The 15,798-nt window shown below is 38.7% G+C and overlaps 1 protein-coding gene across 1 annotated transcript in view; it reads left to right on the top strand.

The window, feature by feature from the left end:
* erbb2 (erb-b2 receptor tyrosine kinase 2) overlaps positions 1-15,560 on the top strand; it is a 48,408-nt gene extending 32,848 nt beyond the window's left edge. Inside the window, exons 19-27 of the mRNA XM_089121818.1 lie at positions 670-768; positions 922-1,107; positions 4,419-4,574; positions 4,700-4,775; positions 4,868-5,014; positions 5,663-5,760; positions 6,199-6,387; positions 6,468-6,834; positions 10,485-15,560. Coding sequence (XP_088977944.1) covers positions 670-768; positions 922-1,107; positions 4,419-4,574; positions 4,700-4,775; positions 4,868-5,014; positions 5,663-5,760; positions 6,199-6,387; positions 6,468-6,834; positions 10,485-10,813 — 1,647 coding nt within the window. The 3' untranslated portion in view covers positions 10,814-15,560. The remainder of the gene's footprint in view (positions 1-669; positions 769-921; positions 1,108-4,418; positions 4,575-4,699; positions 4,776-4,867; positions 5,015-5,662; positions 5,761-6,198; positions 6,388-6,467; positions 6,835-10,484) is intronic.
* Positions 15,561-15,798: the final 238 nt, after the last annotated feature.

The following is a 15,798-nucleotide window of genomic DNA, read 5'->3' as shown; positions in this document are numbered from 1 at the left end:
ATTTATTTACAATGTACATTTGATATTATAATAATAATAATAATTAAAGCTGCAAGCTGCATTTATAGTTGAGTATTGTGAAAAAAAATAATTTAAACAGCAGTGGGCAGTACAACACCACTCATTGGCCACCTATAATCCGATCCTCACGGAACTTTGCGGAGGAACTTTGGTTGCTGTAGCGCCACCTATCCACCTATGCACCTCGTACTCTGATAGCTTTGAGATATACAAATCCGAGATATACATCTTGTCCGTCTTGAGCCAGGGATTACAGTGGTGTAAAAACATTGAAGCTAAGTCAAACGGTCTTGAAGTTATGAGCAATTTAGTACTTTTGGTTGCTGTAGCGCCACCTATGGGCCAATCGGGCTCATACTCTGATAGCTTCTCCACAATTTGAGGCCCTACCATCTGACAAAGTTTCAGAGCTCCAGCCCTTACGGTTTGGGCTGCACGATGCGTTTTAGGGGATTTTTTTTTTCTTTCTAGCAAATACAATAGGTTTTCAGCACTTCGTGCCTGAACACCTAATAATTATTAGCTTTTCATCAACTCATGAACCCCCTACAGTTCCCTTTGCGAACCCTGTTTGGGAAACGCTGTTCTACATTATTGATCTTAATGTAGTTTAACCCTATTCATGCAAAGTTGATCTTATCTCACCAGGGTATATGGGCTCCTGATGGGGAAAACGTCAGGATCCCAGTGGCCATCAAAGTTTTGCGTGAGAACACCTCGCCCAAAGCCAACAAAGAAATCTTGGATGTGAGTGTGTTGCTTACATTCCTATATTTTGTTGCAATATTAATCTCCTGTTATAAACATTCAGAAGACTCTCCTCCCTAATGATGGTAAGTGTTTATTTTGTATGTGGATATGTGTGACTTTAAAGCGGTTTGTCTATGTGTTTTATCACAGGAGGCATATGTGATGGCGGGTGTAGCGAGCCCACATGTGTGCCGCTTGCTAGGCATCTGTCTGACATCAACGGTTCAGCTGGTTACTCAGCTCATGCCATACGGATGCTTGTTGGACTATGTCAAAGAAAACAAGGACCGGATCGGCTCTCATTACCTCCTCACCTGGTGTGTACAGATTGCGAAGGTAAGACATCTACAGAACGTGACATGCACTGATGGTGGAAGATTTTCTGGTATGTCATTTCGCACAGGATTTTGTGAGACTATTCAATATCTTCACTTACAAGAGTTTTTATTTTAGAGGAAAACAGTTTACAAATATGTCTCAGAAATCTAGTAAAAATGCTTTAATCATCTGTCCATAAAAATGTTGGAAATTATGCAATCATGTGAAAATAAGTGGTGCATGTTAAACTCACTTATGTAGATATTGAGTTTGATCACTTTGAAACGAAATGCTGAAAAGACCAGATCGTAAGCTGCTCACTAGAACACAGTTCTGTGCTTCATTCTGAAACATGCAATGCAACAGACACTTGCAATTTAATAAGCACACAAAGCCAGATCTCTATTTTGATTTTATGTTATGAGAAGTGTAAAAATACACAGGGAAACACTGCAGTTACACACATTAGTGCTTTCACACTGCGCTTTAACCCAGGTTATGGTTCTTCTAAACCTTACTTTTAACCCTCGATAAAGAAATATTCCACAATTGCAATTTAGAAGCGGGGCTAATCAATGAAACTGACATTAACCCAAGATTTAGGAACCTTAAAGTACTAGTTCACTTTTGAAAAAACTTTTGCTGATAATTTACTCACCCCCATGTCATCCAAGATGTCCATGTCTTTCTTTCTTCAGTCGAAAAGAAATGAAGGTTTTTAATGAAAACGTTCCAGGATTTTTCTCCATATAATGGACTTCAGTGGGAACCAAACAGTTCAAGGTCCAAAAGAAACTTTCAGTACAAACTGCAAACTTGTTCAAAGGGCTTTAAACGATTCCAGACGATAAATAAGGGTCTTATCAAGCGAAACGATCGCTCGTTTTTTTTTTTAAATAACAAAGTTTAAGTTTTATAAGATCAAACGCTCGCTTTGCTCTGTTCTGTGGTCCACGTTCGTGACTAATGTTCGAACTCGTTCAACAAAATGAACAAATCTTTTTCCGAATCAATTCGTTCGTTTCTTTCGCCGAATGAACCAAATGACTCGGAAAAAGATTTGTTCATTTTGATGAACGAGTTCGAACAGGAGCGCGTTACAGAACAGAGCAAGGCGAGCGTTTGAGCTTACAAAACTTAAACTTTGTTATTTATTTATAAAACGAGCGATCGTTTCGCTTGATAAGACCCTTATTTATCGTCTGGAATCGTTTAAAGCCCTTTGAACAAGTTTGCACTTTGTACTTAAAGTTTCTTTTGGACCTTGAACCATCTGGTTCCCACTGAAGTCCATTATATGGAGAAAAATCCTGGAATGTTTAAATCAAAAACCTTAACTTCTTTTCGACTGAAGAAAGAATGACATGGACATCTTTGATGACACGGGGGTGAGTAAATTATCAGCAAAAGTTTTTTCAAAAGTGAACTACTCCTTTAAAAGCAGGGTTTAGGAATGTACAATGTGAAAAGGTTATGAATACCCAAGATTAATTGTTAACCCCAGGTAAATTATGAAAATTAAAATTCTGTCATGACAACTGAGATTGGCATGGTAATGGATGTGGCAATGCTAACGCTGCTGCTCCTGTTGATTATTGCTGCTGCTGTAGAGCAAAATAGAGACTTGATACTGCCCATATATTCAAAGACTTGCTGCTGCTATACATATAACATACATGAAATAACCTCCGTAGCAGATCTATACAGGTGGATCTGGGGAAGGTGGAGGGTTTCTGCAGACTGCTAATAGCAAACAATGCCAAGTATTTGAATGTTGCGCAGCAATGTCATTGGCTGCTGATGCCACATCAACCAATCTATGTAGATAACAATGTGATCGCTAACAAAATTAGTTATGGACCCATCAGCTTGCACCATATTGGGCCCTATTTTAACGATCTGAAACACAAGTATCAAGCGCGACGCGCAAGTAACTTTGTCGGCGGGTCTTGCTGTTGCTATTTAACCGGCGGGATAAATGACTCTTGCGCTTGACGCAAATCTAAAAGGGGTTGGTCTGAAGTAGCTTCATTATTCAGAGGTGTGGTTTGGGCGTAACGGGAAACAAACCAATCAGAGCGTCGTATCACATATCCTTTAAGAGATTGATGAACGCGGTGTGCTTGTTACATGGCGCAATACTATTATAACGGCGCATTTACCAGGCGCTTCACAATCGGTTCACAGCCGAGGAGATCGATGTTCTCGTCAGGGCCGTAAAAGAAAGAGAAGTGACATCGGGGATGGGACAAACACACCCAAATTAGCTTCGGTTAAACCTCTATATGATAATTTGGGTAAATGTGTAAGCTTTATGCCTATTTTTACCATCGTCATGGACATAACAATGATTTCCCTCATGTTTATATATTTTTCCTTATAATAATGTATCATTTGCACAAAAAAAAAGTAAAATGCATCTGTGTAGATGAGAGAATCATCTACAGTGTATCATGGAGCATGCACGCTTAAAATAGCATCTGAATGTACGCACAACGTGCCTTTGACTTTAGACTAGGTTTTTTTCTGGTCATTGGCGCAATTGTTTTCTGGAACTGCAAAATAGCACCAGGGGTTGTTTGCACCGAAACACGCCTCATTTTTTGCGCCGACCCGCCCAGGGAGCGCAGGTTCATTCCCTAGGTTACCGTTGTGCGTCTGTGGAGGGAAAAGCCTGCTTTGTGCGTGTGCAAAATAGGGCCCCTAGAGTTTAAAGTCCCCGTGAACCGGAAGTTGCAAACGAGTTTTTTTCCACTGTTGTGACGTATTTCGGAGAGAAACGGAATACTAAATGAGGCAAAAATAGTGGGCGTGGCTTTTTTTTCTAACTAGCACCTGATTGGATCTAGAAAAATGGGTGTTTCAAATGGTGACGCAAAAACGGGTGACGCAAGTTTACACACGCTGTCAATCAATGCTCGCTCGGCGCTCGCAAACACACAGCAGCTGTCAGTTGGAGGGGCGTGGTTATGGATGTTAAGGAGACACCCAAACCGTAAAGCCTACGTCATCGGGCAAGGTCCTCCAATGCAGAGGGGAGGGGCATTTTCAAACTTTGATTAAAGATTATGAAGCCAAAAAATTTTTTTGTGTGGATTGACTTGCATGTATGAATTGTTCACCACAAAACGATCAATTTAGGCAAACAAAGTAAGTATGGTCAATTTTGATTTCATAGGGACTTTAATGACATAACTTTGTATTTATGCAAATTATGATATTATAAATAAGACGAAGCATAATAACACAGGATTCCATTAACTATCGCTATTCGCTATTCCCCAGCCACTTGTGCACATGTTCTCATGTCTGGTTCTTTGTGTACCCAGGGAATGAGTTACCTTGAAGAAGTGAGGCTGGTTCACAGAGACCTTGCTGCTAGGAATGTTCTAGTCAAAAACCCAAACCATGTGAAGATTACAGACTTTGGGCTTGCCAGACTGCTGGACATAGATGAGAAGGAGTACCACGCCGATGGGGGAAAGGTGGGTTTTACATGTTGCTTTGGTTGGATGAACAGCCGAAACTGATTTGGAAACAGACCTCGAGTGTGGATGAATCTAATATCCTGTATGTATTGAGAATAAGTCTATGTGTGTGTGTTGAGTAGGTGCCAATCAAATGGATGGCGCTGGAGTCCATATTACACAGAAGGTTTACTCACCAAAGTGATGTATGGAGCTATGGTCAGTATCTGCATGGGTTTACAGTTGCTCTGCTGTAATTGATAACCCTCCGGTTTAAAATAACCTTCGAAGCTTGGCTCTTTCCATCTCAGGGGTGACTGTATGGGAGTTGATGACCTTTGGCATGAAGCCATACGACCTCATACCAGCGCGGGACATTCCAGAACTCCTGGAGGGGGGAGACAGACTCCCCCAGCCGCTTATCTGCACCACGGAAGTCTACATGATCATGGTCAATTGTTAGTGTTCATCTCTAATGATCATTTGAATGCTTTTTTGATTCAAATATGTATCTCAAATAGGGCTGTGCAAAAGTTAATTGCGATTAATCGCATTCAAAATAAAAGTCTGTGTTTACATAATATATTTGTGTGTGCTGTATATAATTATTTTGTATATATAAATACCTATGCATGCATGTATATATTTAAGAATTTGCACTTAAATTCTGTATATATAAATAAATACATAATCTATATTATATAAATATTTTATATATAACACATTTTCTTAAATATATACATGCATGTGTGTGTATTTATATATACAAAATAATTATATACAGCACACACAAATATATAATGTAAACACAGACTTTTATTTTGGATGCGATTAATCGCAATTAATTTTTGCACAGCCCTAATCTCAAACTTAACAATGAAGTCTGACTATCACAAAAAAAAGTTCAAACTTTGCCCAAAAAAGTGTACAGTAAATACTGTGGCTTTGTGGTACTTCGGGACATTGCTGTATGACTTCTGCATCGTGAATTTAGCTTGTTTTACAAACGAGAGACCAGCAATCAGCAAAGACGTCACAGCAGCTGTCCATGTGGATTTGTATTGAATATGTAGAGGACTTTTTTTGACCATGTGACCTTATGCCAGGTTGGATGATCGATCCTGACAGTCGACCGCGATTTAAGGACCTGGTGGAGGAATTTACCAACATGTCACGTGATCCCCCACGTTTTGTAGTCATCCAAGTGCGTAAATATATAAAAACAAATTCATTATGAACTTGTAATTAATAATATATGGCTGCATCTATCAACTACATTGATAAGCTTTTAAATATAATCTGTGTGTAGTTACAAATATTTCTATTTCTTTGAAAAATTTGACAAAAGTTTTGTGAAAGTTCATTAACTTTCTGTTTAGATAAGATGATCTGCAAAAGATTATAACAGCAAAATATAAATAAATATGGGAAATTAAAATGTTTTTCTACTTTAAAGTGACAGTGTTCTCGTGCATAACTGTGCCATTGTGAGACATGCCGTCAACCATTTACATTATTGAGTTTATCAATGAGTTGTTGGAGCCCTAAAATAATATATATTCCTTTTCTCCTTTTGAAGTCATTTTTTGAAAGAAATGCAGAAATCATGCCATTTCTGTTTTTTTTTTCCTGCTTTTTTCAGAATGACGATCAGATGAGTTTGTCGAGTCCTGTTGAAAGTGAGTTCTTCCGCAGGCTGATGGCAGAGGAGGGGGGGAACGTGAAAGAGTTACTGGATGCGGAAGAATACCTGGTGCCTCAGCCCGGCGGCATCTTCAGCTCGCAAGGAGAAATGAGAGCCAACGGACCCAGCAGACACCACTCTCATCGGGTCAGAGATCATTTCAGTCCCTCAAATGCTACTATATTGCTTGTCCCATTTAAAATGTTGTTTTTGTTTTTCTTCTTTAGAGTACAGACCAAGGTTTAGAGGTGGATGGTATGCCAAGCGGGAGGGATTTGTACTCCTCCGTCAGCACGCTGGGGCAGAGTCAGTACCCAACTCTTCCTGTCGGGGCAACAGCCAATGCCATGTGGTCTGGGACACAGTATCCAACTTTAGTACGGAGCATATCACACCTTTCCGCTGGAGGCCAATCGGACTCTGTGTTTCTGGACGGCTACGTGGAGGACAATGGCCCTCCATCCAGTCCTGGTCGTTATTCTAAAGACCCCACCGTCCCCAACGGCATAGATGGAGAGATGGAGACCTGGAGAACGGATGGCCCTACTGGCTTTCTTTCAAACACACTGCCACGTGGAGCGCACACACAACCTGGTGAGTGAAACGTATCATTTGCAATAAAGGCAACCCATTTTACTACCGGTAAATGTGACATTTCTGGTTGTCTGGTATTTCACAATTTTTTTCTGTTGTCATCCAAAAGTAAGAGTATTTTCCAAGGCAGATCAAGATCGTATTTTTATCAAATACGACAAGGACATAAATATTAGGGCTGTCAGTTTAACGCGCTATTAACGGCGTTAACGCAAACCCATTTTAACGGCGTTAATTTTTTTAGCGCGCGATTAACGGTCTTTTTGTCCAAGCAAACTTTGTAGTTTTTTCACATGCTTTTGCAACAGGAGGACATGCATCCGATCCATTTTGGCGTCTCGCGCTCGTCGTCATCCACTCAAAGCCGGCTCGCAAGCCCAAACTTGTGTTTGCGGCATGCCTGTTGTTTTGTTTCCGGTCTAGATCCGCTTGCGCTTTGGTAGAAAAAGCAACAAAACGTCCTCGCGCAGCGCAAGCCATTGAAATGAATGGGTTCAGAGCGCAGCGCGAGGACGTTTTGTGCCACACACACACTCGTTTCGGCTTGCGAGCCGGCCAAATAGTAACGTTACGTTTTGAGTGGATGACGAGCACGAGACGCCGAAATGGATGCCCTAACATTCTGAATGGAAAGTTTACTTTTAAAAAGTTGCCAAATTGTCCCATTGACAAGACCAAGTGATCTGTGTGTTTTGTCGTTGTGAACTGAGCGATCATCATCGCAGCATGTCCAGTCTGAAACACCACTTGATGATGGCCAAGCAAGCAAACACACACACACACACACACACAGGTGATGCGAATTCTCCACCCCCTCATCAATATCAGGACTTCGTCAGTATTTCTTACACCCTTTTATTGATAGACAGTGTTACATTGTGTGAGAGATATTTTATATGTGTTAGTGTGAAATTGAACACTATTCCAATGTTATTTTCAATAATAATTATAATAAAACAAGCCACTAAACAAGCCAATCCACTTTTCCATGTTGATAAGAGCATTAAAATGAGAAAAAAATTATGTAACAAAAAGAAATCAAAAGACATTTAGAATAGATAAAAATGTGCGATTAATCGCGAGTTAACTATGACATTTATGCGATTAATCGCGATTAAATATTTTAATCGTTTGACAGCACTAATAAATATATATTTAGACATGCCATGCAGTCAAGACTCTCTGGTGATGTATTCAGGACTTCTCCAATCATTTTCCCACCTTCTGCCTCTGCAACAGACACATCTCCAAACCCAATCCCCATCTGTTCCCCACCCTGAATTTTTTCTTTTTAAAGAATCCATACGTCACAATACAGAAGAAAAGATTGCAAGCTGGGATATGAGAGTGTATTGCAACATTGAGAACATGTTAAAGGAGAACTCAGGCGCCAAATGAACCTTTGGTCTAATGAAACATCGGTACTTAGTCGACCGTCCTCTGAGATTTGTTTTCATGATAATCGAATGTAAAGAGTTTTATCTCTAAAAACTGTTTAGTGAATACACTAATATATGGGGGCATTTAATAAGTAAAAAGAAATCGCTAGTTAATACCACTAACAACGCTCAAAATAGCCCCACACTAACGCAGTAACATAATGAGGGTCCCTACATGCAAAACGAAGCATTGAGAACTTTGTAAGTGTACAGACCGTTTAATAAGAAGTTTTTTATAATGACAGTTCACTTCGTGTATACATGCGGCGCCGTCTTTGGAAAACAGTCTCAACAACCACGAACAACGTTCATACAGTTCAGAAGTTCGCTGAACTTCATACAGTTCAGATCACTTTGCACGTCGTTCGTGGCTCGACTTGTCGAGACTGTTTTCCAAAGATGGCGCCGTTTGTATACACAAAGTATCTTCTTATTAAACGGTCTGCACACTTACAAAGTTCTCAATGCTTCGTTTTGCATGTATGGACCCTAATTATGTTACTGTGTTAGTGTGGGGCTATTTTGAGCGTTGTTAGTGGTATTAACTAGCGATTTCTTTTTCCTTATTATATGCCCCCATATACTAGCGCATACGCTAAAAAGTTTTTAGAGATAAAACTCTTTACATTCGATTATCATGAAAACAAATATTAGAGAATGGTCGACTAGGTACCGATGTGTTATTAGACCAAAGGTTCATTTGGCGCCGGAGTTGTCTTTTAACCAATAGCCAAATAGCAATTTTAGAGACAGACTATAAAAAATGTCTAATATTGGCCATGGTACCACATTTACATTTATTCATTCATATTTTCATGCTACAGTGTAAGCAAAACAACATTTTTTGGAGGGGTACTAATTAGGGATGCACCGAAATGAAAATTCTTGGCCGAAACCGAAAACCGAAAAAGAGGAAACCAAGGCCGAAAACCGAAACACCGAAAGAAATTATGCCAATTATCAGTATCATTGCATTTATGGCTATGACTGTGTACAAACGTTACTAAAATCAAGGCATTGCAATTGCATAAATTAATATAAAATTTTCAAAGAATAAATCAATTACAAATTATGCAAATATTTATTTAGCACAATGCACAGTATAAAATAAAATTCAAACTAAAATGTTTTTGACCCCACTCATGTGTACATTAAATAATAATCTAATGGCCTGCAGAAAGGTTTTAAAATTAAATGTTCTCTCATAAAAACAAAGCCGAGTGCGAACTTCTTCTCATCACACCAGCACCCTTTGCACGTCTAAATTAGTTTCTTACATTTAAAAAATCTAGCATACAATAGCATAAAAAGCCTTTTTAAATGAACAAAGGTCCATGATTAATACAAATGTACATGAAACTTAACGAAACATGTTTAGTGAATGTAGAAAATATTTAAGAGAGCATTAATTTAGTTCTATACATACATGTTCCCATATACATATTTTTTGTAATGTCACAAGTAATAATCTCAGGGTTTACTGGGTTTTACATGATTATTTTTGTATTGGTGGTGGAATACTAAAAAATAAACATTGCCATGTGTTTATCTTTCTTCTTCTCACCGATTCCTAATGGTTAGAGGACAGTTACTTGAGTCGTCCCCTGTCGTTTCAAGAAATAGTACAACGGAGAGCGGGTCCAGTATAAACGCCTCGACCGTTTGGAGCGGTGCGCGCGCTGTCTGAGGAGACTCGCGCATACTTTCGCCTGCCTCCGCAGCGCGAGTCTCCACAGTTTATACTTGACCCGCTCGCATCCGGAGTCGTTGTCATGGCGGCGCGCGTTGTTTAGAGCAGATATAGGTGGATAAACAAGGCTTCCGTCTCCTCGCGGGTTCAGATTCACTGAAATACGTCCGCACCGCAAACATGTTGCTTCAGACAAGCACGTGCAGGTCTGTTTGCGTCATCACAACATTTCGGCCGTATTGTTTCGGTGATTAAAAGTCTTTCGGCCGAAAACCGAAAATGCACTTTTGGGCCATTTTCGGCGGCCGAATATTCGGTGCATCCCTAGTACTAATATATTGGTTACAACAATATATTGGTATATTTGGTACCGACACATTGTGCAATATTAGCTAACAATTAAAAATGATATTGAATATCCTGTACAGTAAGTAAAAGTTGCGAAATCCATTTCACACCGACTATCACTTTTAACACCATGATTTTAACACAATATCTTTAAATGTTTTCTTTGTTCTCAGAGTATGTGAACCAGGACGTCCCATCAGAGCGTCCCAGCACGCTTCCACGCAAAGCGAGCGAGAGGAGATTCATTAACGGTCTTTGTACAGGGAACAGTGTGGAGAATCCCGAGTACCTGGTGCCTATGGGCAGCATCTCACCCACCTCTCCTGCCTTCGACAACCCCTACTATCATGATCTCGCAGCTAAAGCTCAGGCAGTCGCCAGAGCGTCCATAAACGGAGGTACGAATCACAGGCAGCCCAATGGTTACATGACCCCCACAGCAGAAAACCCAGAATACCTGGGCTTAGCAGAGACATGGAGTGGTCAAATGGAGTATACTTGAGAGGAATCATTCAGTACAGTTTGTGCGCAAGCGTGTGGAGAGCAATGTTTGGGTGGGATTTTGTGAAGGACGTTCCCAATGGGAATGGTTTCTAATGGCTTTCTATTAAATTACAATAAAAACCTATGTAGCATTCTGTGGAGTTTGAACTTGAAGATGGATGCATTTCCAGTCTTTGCCAAAATCATCTGACAAAAGCACGGTACGTTTTTTAACACTGGATGATGTCTGTGGATATAGGTAATACACTAAGGATTTTCATTTGAATTTTTCATTTTGGTCATCTCGCAAAAACGCTTTTTTTTTTTTTCCGGAGTTTCAATTCAATTCCAAGCCAGGACCGTACACACTGCTTTACAGAGCGCTGCGTGAGAGCTGGACACAATCAAAGCTGCTCTGTTCTGTGTGTAAAGGGCCTGGGTGCGCAGCTACAGTGCCAGTGAATGAAAGACTGACATTATTGCCGTACCAAACGGATGTGGTGTGTTCAGCCATGCAACTGGCTCTGAAGATTCATCAACATTTCTTATCTGTGGTATATCCAGGTTTTCACATTTGTTTGGGTATTTTTTTTTTTTACAATTCCTTATGTTTGAGCAATGACTATCTTCATTATATGATGGGTAACAGTTTTACAGATGTATGTGGAGCAAGAGGTGAATCTCAAATATTGTCCAGGTCATATTGCCCCCTAAATTGAAATATTGCACGTAAAGAAAATTCTAATACTATGTTTAGGCATTTGCTTAAAGGGGTCATGGACTGTCTTTTTAAATTTTATTATATTGTTGTCTGAGGTCAGCTTTTGACGTTCGCTTGGTTTTTGCATTAAAAAACATCAAAATTAATAAGTAATAGGCTATTTTGTACCCTAGTTTTGAGCCTAACTGAAAAATGCTCGGTTTTTATGGGCGTCTTGCACTGAAGACTTGGAAGTAAACGCCCACTGCTGTGAGTGGAGAACAGTTTTGCATATTATAATGAGTTTCAACTCACCGGTCGATGCACTTCGGGGAAATTGTTTTGAAAACGTCCAATTTTGTAAATTGGCGACCGGAATGATTCGCCCGTACATGTTCGACCCAGAGTCCGTGTGTTGCACAATTCTTGTCAGATCCAATACATACGGCACAGCACTGTTCTTTACTCTTAATCAGTCTGCAATTACAGTCTTGTTTACAAAACAATCCCCAATGAAATGAAGCGAACAGACAGACAATGTTTTACCTCATTAGCTGGAACGTCATTAAAAATAAAGTTTAACCATGCAGTCCTATTGGAATCCAGAGGAAGACTGTCTTCTTCCACAACCAGGCACTGCACAATATTTTCTATTGCTTGCTCGGTAGCTCGATCCGTTTTGTCATCACGAGGTAGGCATCTATGTTATTTAGCTATGCTTAAAATGTTTCCACAAAAATGTTGAGCAGCACAACTGTTTTCAACATTGATATTCAAATCCGCATATTAGAATAATTTGGTAAAATAATGATGCTGAAAATTCAGCTTTGCCATCAGAAGAATAAATTACATCTTAAAATATATTTCACAATATTATTATTATTTTTTTTTTTACTGTATTTTTGACCCTAAATTTTTAAAAACGTTTGAACTTATTTTGCATGCAGTTTATAATGTCAAAAGTCTTACTTATTTTGGTACTGGTAAAATTGATTTTCTTTAAGCAAAAATATGATTTTGATTTCGGATTGAAATATAACCTGGACAGAGAGATTCATTCAAGGTGAAAAACGTTTATCTCCTTGTATATTTTTGTTGTACTTTTTAATGTTATCTAACCGAGTTGCTTCTGTGCAACGGTGTATACAATTGGTTATAAATTGACGTGAAGGGGCTTTTATTATCAGACTGGCAGGTTTATTTGTAAAATGATGTCGCGAGCAAGAGAGAAGATGATTTTAGATGATTTCGTTTAATGTGATCATTCATGTTCGTAATGCCTATTATTATTATTCTCTAAGGACTTTTTTTAAGGCACGACACCTCCTACTCATTTAAATTTGCCTCACATATACGCAGACAGACGGCTAACACTAAACACAGTGTTGTGGAGTAAATCCTTCACGTTTAAGAATGTGGTCTCATTTCCATATATTAGCAGCTGTGGCTCTGGGTGGACGAACGCCCGTTCAATGCCTCCATTGTTCCAAATTACAACGTGTGCCTTTTGTTATACCCGATTCCAGCGTCCAGTTAATATGTCACTTCTTTGAGGAAAGAAGTGTGTGTTTTGTCCCTGTCGTGTCAATGCGCATTCCGTGGTGCCATTGCATGCATTATGCAGTCCTTTTCACCAAACCACATCTTAAATCCTAGATGTTTAAAAATCAGTTGTCGATTTTCCCGATCATGAAGCGAGAAATGTTGCTTTGGGAGAGTGTGAATCAACAGGCACAAATGATGAACTGAGAGTGAAGTGAGAGAGTGATATTATGAGTGCTGTTTCCACGTCAGCCCAAACAATGGCATGATTGTGTTTCAGAATCAGGGATGGGGAAAACACGCTTTGTTGAATTTCTGCCTAGTCTCTGCATAGCCAACACAGCACAGTCTACAGAGTTTTTTGGTCCAGTCGACAAATTAAAATAAATTGAAATAAAATCTGTTCGGGCATCTTGAGCGACCCGGTATAAGTTTAGGGTCAGACTAGTTTTTCGACCAACAGGATATTGGAAGTTTGTTTCTGCCACAGAATAAAAATTTTAAAAAGGTAATTGTGACTTTTATCTCACAATTCAGATTTTTTTTTCTCACAATTGCCAGATTCCAAATGTTTTGCGTTCCCCCGAGACACTTTGCGTTTACTCGCAAGGAACACAAAAGGTTTAGTAGCGAATGCAAAAGGTTTTGCGAGGGAACGCAGTTTCTCAGAGGAACGTAGTGTAAACATATATATATATATATTACAATTGCAAGTTTCTTCAAAGCAAAATCCCCAGTGTTAAATTAACCCTGAGAGTGTGAATTATATAAACTCTGAGCAGAATGTTAAATGAACACTAAAGCAGTGTTAAAGTTAATGAGATAATTAAGTGAATAATGAGTGATGATTGAGCATTATTGAAGACGCCTCATGTTAACAAGTGGAATCTCTGAAGGAGAAAACCGTAATTTTTAGCCTTCAAATAAAAAAAATCCCAAAAATATCTTATGTAGGCACACACAGACATCAAGAATTAGCGTATAAATCTCAGCAATGGTGACAAACAGATCACCTCTGAACATAAGCTCATAATTGATTCATACAGCAATGCATGATGGGAGCCATGAATGAGTTTTGATTGGTGGCACCCAGAATGCACTGCAACATGCTTTATAATTGTCACCATTGTTGAGATTCACAGGCTATTAATTATTATTGACGTCTGTGTGTCTTTAAGAATTTCTTTTTATTTGTATAAGAGAAGCTTTTAATAAATTATTTTGAATACATTTGTAAACGTTCAAAATATTATTCATTGTTCAGTGATTAAGGTCAAATGATTGTGAAATAACGATTATGTTAAAACACAACCATTACCATCAGATCACCTTTTCTATTTGTTCATCTGGCTGTTATAACATGTCATGCAGCCAAACAAAATCTAAAGTTTATAAATTAAGGGTCAAGAGCCCAACTAAAGCAAACACTAATCACCATAATGGCGACTTAAAAATTCAGGTTTTCTCCTTCAATGATTCTGCTTGTTAACATCAGGTGTCAACATCATCACTCAATTATTGAATTAATTATCTCATTAACTTTAACACTGCTTCAGTGTTCATTTAACACTCTGCTCAGAGTTTATATAATTCACACTTTTAAGTGTTAATTTAACACTGGGGATTTTTTTTAACACTCTCGGAATTGCTAATAATTCTGACTTTTTTGCAGTAAAAAAAAGTCGCAATTGTCTTTTATATTTATCTTAGTAGTTTTGTTTGATTCAGAAATAAGACACTTCCCCTTTGACCTGTCCATTCTTTGGGTATGTTCTTGCATTATTACTCTTCCTTAGATGCGCAAGATGTAAATTCCAGCATTCACAGTTAAGGACTACACTACACAACTTTTAAAATCTGAACAGATCTTCAAACACTAGACATCACACACTTGCTGACTGCATCATACACTAAACGCCTCAGTATCACACACTACCGGACTCCGAACACAACAAACTGCAGAAATGTGTGACTCGTTGCTAGGAAACACACGATAAACGAAACACAATGTGTTCTAGAATCAGCTCAAATAAACATGTTTGATATCCTCCGACTAAAGTCTGAAGCTATCATACCATACACGTTCTTCTGTGAAATATTTCAACTTAGACTACCCAAAATCTCAACTTGATCTGACTGCGAATCGGCAAAAAATGTGTACAAAGGTTGTGTAGTGTATTCAGAAAGTTTGACAATGGAAGTAGACACCAAGCATTTGAGTTTTAGTTTCAGGGCGCATTTGTAATGCCATAAACCAGCATTGACGCCAACCGAAATTATTTCAGAATCCAATGATATATAAAGTCTATGCAAGCACACTGAAGGAATTGTAAAATCTGTTATTGCCTTGATTTTCACGAAAATATACATTCTGAATGTTTAATATTGGATGTTGTACTTTTTGATTTTGATGTCATTTTGCTTTTCTTCTTGTGAGCCAACAAATTCAACTGTAAATATTCTGTATAATAATCGACTGGATGCACTGTGATCTGAACACTCAACTTTGAGAACTCTAATGGTACTAGTGTGCGAAAATCATCTTTGATATTTTTTGAACTGTGCTTCTGGGTAACCAGACTGGTGCCAAGTGGCTTATTTTAACTCAATTTGGTAAAAGTTACTTAAAATTAGGGCAAACAATCATCTGCTCTTTCTGTTATTCTACAAAAAGTCTGAAAATAAAAATAAAAAGAAAAGAAATTTATATCAGAGAAAATTCCAATCCATCTTCATTTATGTAATTTTGACATTTGGCTGGG

Source organism: Pimephales promelas, chromosome 17, assembly GCF_988280905.1.
Source record: "Pimephales promelas chromosome 17, fPimPro1.hap1.1, whole genome shotgun sequence".
In the NCBI taxonomy this organism is placed as follows: domain Eukaryota; kingdom Metazoa; phylum Chordata; class Actinopteri; order Cypriniformes; family Leuciscidae; genus Pimephales; species Pimephales promelas.
The sequence above is the reverse complement of the archived record's forward strand: the minus strand, read 5'-3'. Positions and strand labels throughout refer to the sequence as shown.